Source organism: Berghia stephanieae, chromosome 2 (genome assembly GCF_034508935.2).
Source record: "Berghia stephanieae isolate SIO BIC M18660-M18661 chromosome 2, UCSD_Bste_1.3, whole genome shotgun sequence".
NCBI classification, from domain to species: Eukaryota; Metazoa; Mollusca; class Gastropoda; order Nudibranchia; family Aeolidiidae; genus Berghia; species Berghia stephanieae.
This window is the reverse complement of record NC_088361.1, coordinates 93,340,640-93,350,639: the sequence shown is the minus strand read 5'-3', so window position 1 is coordinate 93,350,639 and position 10,000 is coordinate 93,340,640. Positions and strand designations below refer to the sequence as shown.

The window sequence follows — 10,000 nt, the reverse complement described above, 5'->3', positions numbered from 1 at the left end:
TATCAATTGCTTATTGTGGCATAAACTGATATCTCACATTTAGTGTCATTTTAACGTTGAAGTCATTTTAAAAAAATGACATCTGGTTCACACCGACATACAACCGTTTCGAGGCGATGTGTCACAATTGAGAGTATACGTACACGTATATAAACCCCTGCGGCTATGTGGTCTTGGTGTATGACACTCGCTTTCGGATTGGAAGGTCCTGGGTTTGAGCCTCGCTCGGCGCATAGTTGAGTCCTTGGAAAAGGCTCTTTACTCACATTCTCTCACCGTACTTAGGTGTAAAATTAGTACCTGGCCGTTAACATCGTTGTCTCTGTCCGAAACAAATTATAATATCGCCTAACAGGCGTCATGTCTCGTCCTATATGTTAATGTTGTTGTTGGCAAGGGACCCCTGGTGAAGCACTTTGAGCACGCTTAGTGGATATTGTCCTATATAAAAGTTCAATTAAAAAAAAAAAAGAACTCACTTAACCCCTAATATTTATTGAGTTAAAGAATTAACGTACTGATATAATTGACCACTAAACTTTTCGAAGTTGTGGACTGTTTATTAAAAAGTGTACACAAATTGAATTATATCAACTTTTCAAAAATTAACAAAAAATGTTAACAAAGTTCTAAACGCGGGAATTATCGGGCTCAAAACCTTTCCGCAACAAATTTGAAATAAAAAGAAAGCCAGTCTAGCTGGCTGATGAAGGGATTTGAACCCGAAACGTTCCGTGTCTGGTATTTTGTTCTTTTTCTTTGTTTGTTTGTTGGTTTGTTTGCTTGTTTGATAGCTTATACATTCAATTATGAACTACGGTATTAAGTGCTTGAGCACTTAATAAGACACCAAATCTTAATGTAAAGGTTAAGATACAATATTCGTGTTAGTGTTTATTATTGTGAACCAATGAACTGTTATAAACGCGTCAAAATTGTATTGTTTGGATTAATTTAGACTTAGATATATCTCGCAAAAGTTAATTTTTTTTTTAAAATGCTGATATCCAAATTCTCAATATTAAACGTTATTATTATGATATTTTGAAAACTATTATTATTATTATTATTATTATTATTATTATTATTATTATTATTATTATTATTATTATTATTATTATTGCAAACCAAGCGACACCATAGATTTTACCGCTCATAAGACATTGTTAATGGAAAATCTTTATTGATTAGAAACTATTATTATTGCAAAGCAGTCACGCCAGAAATGAAATTGTACGTGAGAATTGACCCAGATATCGAAGTAAAAATTGTATATTGGAAAAATTGTGACTTTGACGCCTCACAACGGTATGATTCTACCTATGGAGTAAGACTTGTGTTAAAATTTGATTTTATGCCAGGAATAACGAGAAATGTGAGAAATTTGTTTTTGTCAGCTTTAAACTTGAACTTTTATGAAGCGCAATATCCACGAAACGTGCTCAAAGCGTTTTACAAGGGGTAACTAGTAAGTCAACAGCAACGATTAACATGTAGGATGAGACTTGACGCCTTTAAGTTGATTTTACATTTTTTTTCGGACAGAGACAACGTTGTTAACGACCAGGTACTCATTTTACACCTGAGTACAGTGAGAGAATGTGAGTAAAGAGCCTTTTCCAAGGACTCTTAACTATGCGCCGCTCGGGACTCGAACCCGATCGGAAGGCGAGTGTCATATCACTAGGCCACACATCCGCTTTTCAATGAGACTTAAAAAGTTAACCCAAATGTTTAGTACTATTTACAAAGTTATTATATTTGTCGATAAAATACTTTTTCAGCATTCGAATGCGGCTATGTGGTCTAGTGGTATGACACTCGCTTTCGGATCGGAAGGTCCTGGGTTCGAGCCTCGCGCTCGGCGCATAGTTGAGTTCTTGGAAAAGGCTCTTTACTCGCATTCTCTCACCGTACTCAGATGTAAAATGAGTACCTGGCTGTTAACAGCGGTGTCTTTGTCCGAAAAATTATAATATCGCCTAAGAGGCGGCATGTCCCGTCCTACATGTTAAATGTTGCTGTTGACCAGGGATCCCTTGTAAAGCGCACATTTAGTGGATATTGAGCTATATAAAGCTCAATTATTATTATTAATAACCACGACGTTATACCGATTTGAGGCGTTGGGTGACATATATTATAACCATCGAACCGCCGGGTCGACCATATTATTCCCTAAACGCATGATTGACACAGCACACAAAGTATTTAATTTATATTGTAATTGCCATTATTATCTTGATTTTTTTCTGTGTTTTAGTTTTCAAATGTGATTGAACCCGGAGAGCGAAGAGAAGGGAAGGCGGGAACGAACGAAGAACAGAACGAATGAACGAACGGACGGACGGACGCGCTGAGACGACGCTAGTACCTATGTCATTCGAGCATGCGCAGTAAATAGTGATTGAAGTTCGATCTCCGACGACATCCGACTTCTGCCAATCATCGAACTTATCATTGATTGATGACGTCACGGATGATACAGACGATAACAAATAGGATACGGGGAGACAAAAAAAGTCATTTATATTATTATCCACTTTGTGATTGTCTAAGTTGGCCTACTATAAAAGAGCGAACTGTGCCTGGATTTGTCAGTTATATTTTCGACAACCTTCGGGACCACAGAAGAACCAAAAATGTGGACGGAAGCAACACCGGCCCACCTTTTATTCTTCTATATTTTATTTCTCAGCAGTGGAACTTACTTCTCGTCAGTCAATGCACAACAAGGTAGAATATTTTGAATATTAGAGATTTGTAAAAAATTGTTTTTTTTTTTGTTTTTTTTGTTTATTACTTACAGATTTTCTTTTTTGTAGAAATTTCCTTTTTCTTTTTTTAAAAAAAATTCTTTTTATCACTGTTATTGTTGCCATTTATGCTGCTATAATTATTATTATTATCATCATTAGTATCATTACAATTAATCTAATTGCCATTAAATGAAATTTCCCAACTATAAGAAACAAGTCTATTACCACTTCGCGTCCAATCAAATTTGACTTGTGTTTGGTTCGTAGTCAAGCCAACAGTTTAGTCATAATTTGTTGTTGTTAAAAGTACGAACGCGCTAAACGCCATTTCTGTCGTATATAATATTTTGTCAACAAACACATTGTTAAATCTAGCTTTGCCATTTCATTACTGCATTATTTTCCCCATGAACACCTAGCATAGAATCTTTAACTATTAATATAATTTTTGGTTGTACTTTTCCATGTTCTGAAAATATCTTTCAAACGTAAATTTGTTATGTGACCACGTAGTCTTTTCTCCGGTAGTATGTATTGATGGCATGCCTTTTAGGTAATTAATAACAATGTGAAATGGAATGTAGCTTCAATTTAATAAACGAAAACAAAATGTGGACGTTTCGGGTTTCCCCTTTATCAACAAAACAGGATAAATAAAACACTACAGACGAATGAGATAATGTGGAACTGATGTTGTCTCATTCGTCTGTAGTGTTTTATTCATCCTGTTTTGTTGATAAAGGGGAAACCCGAAACTTCCACATGATCTGTTTTCGTTAATCAAATTGAAGCTTACGTTCACTTTCACATTGTTATGTATTTCTTTGAGCTTCGAGCAGCAACATTTACATTACCCATTGCGTTTAGGTAAGATACTCACAACATCCACCAGCCGTATACAATGTACCTGCACATAAAAACCACGTGTAACTTAGAGTGGTTATAAGGTGATATAATTTAGTGAGCACTAATTATTAACATGACTGGCTCAAAGCGATACCAACGAGCTGAGCGACGTCAATTTGGTTCCCTCTATAGATCATTTTCATAGTCAAATGACCAAAAGCCACAACGACCACCAATAAAGACACCACCGACCACAACAATAATCTCAACCAGTACTCTGCGTACTCTGGAAAAAAACATATCTTAAAATTTGGCCAGAAAACTCGGACTTCAAATATCGATCGATTTAATGACCCTCATCTTGGCAACAAAGAAAAAAAAACTCTCTCAAACATGGGACTTCGCTAAGTCCTGAAGTCCCAGGTTTGAGAGTTTTTTCCAAGATGAGGGTCATTTAAATCGATCGATATTTGAAGGTCGAGTTTTCTGGCCAAATGTTAAAATATGGGTTTTTTCCAGAGTACGACAGTACTATTATCACCATTATTATTACTAATTTTCTACATCAAAATGTAACCCATTGCATCAGTCTGGTACTTTTGTGTGGCTATATTAAGACTAAAGCATTTGCCCTATTCTAAGGACTCGGCCCTGAATCACTCAGAGCGGACTCGAACCCTGGACCTCCCGGTTCGAAGGCGAGTTCCATAGCATAAGACACACAGCCGCACAATTTTAATTTAAACTGATCAAAGTGACAAATAATTCGCTCACAGAATACGCCTTAAATCTAATTTTAATTTTAAGTTTATTTTAGTCCAGTTTTGACCTTGAGTTCAGACTGACAATTTCCACTGTATAACTGAACATTTTTTTTTTGTCTTTCGTTAGAAGTTACTAATGTTAGTGAGTAATATTGGTGTATGTATGTGTGTGTATGTTCGTGTATGAATGTATGTATCTGTGATTGAGCTTGTGTACATGTGTATATGTTTGTTTCTTCAAATGTATTCTCAAAATTGTCAAAGAAGGAATGTTTGAATGACAATTCATATTGTAAAGCGCCGCCGAGGACTTATGTGGAAGTTGAGCGCTATATAAATAAGTTATTATTACTATAAACACACCCGAGTCTCATGTAAGACAGAAATCTGAAAGGGTGTGTATGAAAAAGTATCAGACGTCAGACGAGCAGAAAGAATAATTCAAGTTCCAAGTTCAAAGTCTTTATCTGCAAAAGGCGGATTGCCCATCACCGCAGATTTTATACAATTATGTGGTGACTTTCTCCATTATTGTGTTTTTGAGTTGAAAGATACATTTTTAATAGTTGACCAAATTTGTTGTTGTTGGTAATATCTAGGATTTCTGGTGAGAGAGTGTCCCATTCCTTGATGTTTTTTTGGGAAGAAACTGTTTTTATATTTGTTGGTTCTGTGTGTTTGGGTGGGGGGGGGGGGGGGGGGGGGTGGTAATACACGAAAACAAATTCAAACAAATCAGCCTGCAAGATCGTTATGGCTTTTATTTTTCTCTTGTATTTACATGTAATAAGGAGGTCTGAGGCTCGATCTCCAGCCGAAGGAAGCCGATTTTATCGGATGGGTTTCTCGTGTATTTTTCTCTCTTTTTGCTTTATCTGGAACAGTTTCTTTCATACACAGTTTTCAGATTTCAGTTTTAATCTTCTAGTTCATCCCGACATAATGCCCTTTACAGACGATACGTTACAAATGATATACCCCCCCCCCCCAAATCCATTTAAGGGATCATCTCCAAAGAGTCGGGGTAATTGTCTTATTACAGATGTAGAAAATTTGATTTTTTGGGGGTAATACTAAGGCTCCAAAGCCACAAGACCAATCGTCATCAAATGTTACATGGTGTTTACAATTGATATGGGGATGGTTTGCGTATATCATGAGATTGATTAGACATCGTGATGATTTTATCGGGAAAAAAAAAATTTGTTTCGCCAAATCCCATCGAAAACATACGCCATAATTTTTAATACGTGGGTTGTGTGTCAACCTTCCGGTTAGCGAGTATAGCAATGAGGTGGGGGTATTTGCATTGAATCGATGCCAGTAATTGGTTCCTCTCATTATTGTAAATATGTACTATAAATTTATTCAAATTTATATGAACTACTTTTCGTTATTAACACTGGGAAAGAGTTCTACAAATAGTGAGCGAAATACATAGGATATTGAATGGAGAAAATATATGTCTGTGCCAAAAAAAAAAAAAAAATATCCGCTGATTTCTCTTACGAAGTCAAAAAATGTATTGTTATAGAGACAATGGAAATTGAGTTCAGACTTTATTCAACACTTGAATCATAAATTTTGAGTTGATCGACTTATCATCACGTTCATCGAACGGGCGTCGTTCAATGAAGGGACAGCTATGTTTGTAGATAAAATAAAAAAGACATTACTCGATCGAATTCCGTTCATTGAACAAATGATATGATTATTACATACATTAGGCATGTCGATTACAAAACAGCCTTTTCAACATTTCACAACTTATTAAAACTTTTGTTATGTATCGTCATAGCGGTGGTTTCATTCTAATAACCCACTGTACACGATCTAAGTTTGATTCTAGGTTAATGGGAAGTAAAAGAAAAGAATAATATAATATTACCACAATGATTCTGAACGCTTGGATCTTTCCAGACGAATAATCTTCTTTCCTCATTTGGCGCGCTTTGTAATTCAATAATAGCTATATAGACAGACCAATATCTCAATACATTAATAACATTATATCTAACAGACTAAAAACGTTTAAAGTTACACATAGTTTTGTGTGTCGGTATGCTTTATCTGACAGTTAGAAAGTTGTGAGTATTTTACTTACACGCATAGCATCTGTTCCGAAGGAAAAGTATGAGGTTTTAAAAAAATAATTGATGATTTTTGCAGTTTCAAATCGTCGAGTAGATGTCAACAACGAACTATCCGCCTGCCAAAATATAGTTCTCATTTCACCTCAACTAAGACAAAGAGGAAAGTATTCTCATATATACTTTCTGCCGTACACTGGAAAAAAGATACGTGTAATTTAAAGATTTGGCCACAAAACTCGTCCTACAAATATCGATCGATTTAAATGACCCCCATCCATTTTGGCAAAACTCTTAAACCTGGGACTTCCAAAACAGTATTTCACTTTATTCAAAAGTTTTAATTGATAAGTAACGAATGTCCAAGATTTTGTGCAGATCTAAACTTATATATTTTCTTGGTAGGTATTTGTGTTTCTTTGGGAATGTTTCAACAATCTTTAAATTCTAGCAAGAGTGAGGCCTTCATGGGTCTGAAAACTGTATGTTTGTATGTGTGTGTGTGTGCGCGCGCGTGTTTGTGTGTGTGTATATAATGACCTTCAAAATCCCATTTTCCGTATTTATTTTAGGGGCGTACTATGCGTTTCGCTAGATCATTGTTTACTTTTCTACGTTACTTTTAGTTTCATTCAAAATGTAACGAACGACACAATAGTATCTATAGACATTACAAATTATCTCCCTGCAAAACATACCTATTAATACGCTTCAACAGTTATAACGTCACTTCCCTCGTAATGACGCATGGTAACTTAACTAAACAATGGCGGACGCCCTTATGAAATATTTCTCCCACGAGCATAAAACGTATCCAGAGGAGAAAAAAAAACATAAATCGGATCATGTTTTGACTTTTACACATTCTGATCACAATACATATGAAAAGTTCTAGCCAGCATGAAGAATAAAAAGTACCGATTTCTTTGTTTAAAACCACGATGGTCGCCGTTGCTGGGCGACGTGACATCAGACTATTGAATCCAATTATGAACACCAAGAGAACAATAACCACATAGACAATATTAAGTTCAAAATGGAACTACTAACGGCACAATAGTATCATAACAGATATCACACTTTTTTTCTCACGGAAAACATACATATTATGAACACCCGTAGAACAATAACCAGGTAAACCACTGTATAGAATGTGAAGCTGATGGAAGCTCTGTACCATAAAAAGTAATATACAGAATGAATATACTATATTATGCATGGCGGCTTCAAAAGAAAAAAAAACCCCACTTATTTACCTTGGAACAATTTACCAATTTAACCATTTTCAATGTATTGTGTTTGCTTTGTCTCTTCTTTCTTACAAAAAACGTTGTCACTGAATAGGTTTAAGTCTTTTATTTATCAACTTTTGTTATTGTTGAGTGTTGAAGAGTAGCTATCAAATTGTCTTGATAATTGATTGAAACCACAGAATAATGAAAGAAAAATCACTTGATTTAATAGTATGGTTTTCAAGGGATACAAAATACCTAATTATTTTTGTTTGTTCAAATTCCCTCTTTCGCTAAGGTGCTTGTGTACCCGCTTCATCGAGGAGAATGAATACGACTTATCTAAGTGAAAAAAAATCGTGACATTACCTATTTCTCGTCATATGTAAATGTTGCTGCCCGAAGCTCGAAGAAATAAATAACAATGTGAAATTGAATGTAAGCTTCAATTTAATATACGAAAACAGATAAAATGGACGATTCGGGCTTCTCCTTTATCAACAAAACAGGGTGAATGAAACACTACAGACGAATCAATTGTTTATTTTTTTTTTGAGCTTCGAGCAGCAACATCTACATATTTTTTTCTTGTAAATCACCTCTCAGTTATGCACTGTTTTATGTTTTGTTTACATATTATATATGTTTTGTAAACATTTTAGTGTGTTCCTCTTAGTGGGAACCTTTGCTTTAGTCTGGATGAGACTTTTAGGTGATCTCAAACTAAGTACACTGATAGTGTGCTCTTGGAATCTACATCTGTTTCCTATTTAAATGAATTCCCCTTTGTATCACCTTTTCTGGGGTGCTTTAATTGTAATTCTGGAACTTTTTACTATCCCATTTTCTTCCTTTTTACTGGCGCTGATATGACCTTAATTGTGTTGCAAGCGCCGTAAAACCCTTTTAAAAAACCAAACCATTTTAGTGGCGTTGCAATGTCCTAAAACAATCGAATGTGCCTTACCCCCCCCCCCTCCCCTCCCCCCTCCTGATAACAACCATCCTTTTTCTGATATAGAAATAAGGATAAGAGGGGCCCAAATGAACATAATATATCACCCTACACAAACACTATAAATATGTAAATTCTAAAGCATATCAATCTTTATTTACTCAAATTTACGACAACCTTGTACACCCTTTATTTCATTGTAAGATATTTGGTATCTAACTAAAGAGATTTGAATGGTAATAACATGCAAAATGTTTATACAATCCACATAATAGATTATATAATGAGGAAGTTTAGCCATTCACGGAATTTCAATCTCTATGTTTGACATTCCCAAGCCTCTCATCTTTCAATGCTTCTTCTTCTTCTTCTTCTTCTTCTTCTTCTTCTTCTTCTTCTTCTTCTTCTTCTTCTTCTTCTTCTTCTTCTTCTTCTTCTTCGCCTTCTTCTCCTTCTTCTCCTTCTTCTCCTCCTTCTTCTTCTTCTTCTTCTTCTTCTTCTTCTTCTTCTTCTTCTTCTTCTTCTTCTTCTTCTTCTTCTTATTATTATTATTATTATTATCATTATTATCATCATCATCATCATCATCATCATCATCATCATCATCATCATCATCATCATCATCATCATCATCATTATCATTAATAACAATTAAGGTTGAATCAAACCCATAAATGCATTTCGTTACCAGACATGTTAATACGTGTTTTTAGGACGGAAGTGATGATGAGGTTGATAGTAGTAATCTTATTCTGTGATGATATAGAAAGAACGAAGATGACGTCATTCTGGTCTTTGTTATTGTTTTTTGCCATCCACGTTTATGAGTAATTCTCACTAAACTGTGTTAACCAGACTATAAACGTTGATGGTTACACATAGTTCTGTGCGTTGGTCCGTCCTACTTTCGGATGGCAATGTTGTGAGCTTCTTAGCCAAGCGCATACTATCTATAGTTTAATGACTTTGATATGATTTATATACGTGTTACCAGCTACCCTTTTTGATTACCAATTATCAAGTGTGTTTGTTGTGTGTATGTGTGTATATTATGTATATACGATCGAGTGTGTTCACCTGCTTCCTGTTTTGAGCACCCCATATTGATGCTATGCGTTTAGGTAAAATATTCACAACTTTCGCCATCCTGATTTGGCGTACCTTCACACAATACTCTGTGTAACCTTTACCGTTTATAGATAGAATGCGCTTGGCCAAGGAGTTCACAACATTGCCATCCGGAAGTATAACGGACCAACACACAAACTCTGTGTAACCATGAACTTTTATAGTCTGGTTAATACAGTTTAGTGAGAACAACTCACAAACGCGGATGGCAAAAACAATAACAAAG

General features: G+C 35.3%; 1 protein-coding gene across 1 annotated transcript in view; it reads left to right on the top strand.

Annotated features, from left to right (window-relative positions):
* The first annotated feature begins 2,263 nt into the window (after positions 1 to 2,263).
* The window catches only part of LOC144965887 (fibrocystin-L-like), a 122,191-nt gene continuing 114,454 nt past the window's right edge, over positions 2,264 to 10,000 (top strand). Inside the window, exon 1 of the mRNA XM_078901714.1 lies at positions 2,264 to 2,736. Within this exon, the coding sequence (XP_078757840.1) occupies positions 2,643 to 2,736 (94 nt within the window). The 5' untranslated portion in view covers positions 2,264 to 2,642. The remainder of the gene's footprint in view (positions 2,737 to 10,000) is intronic.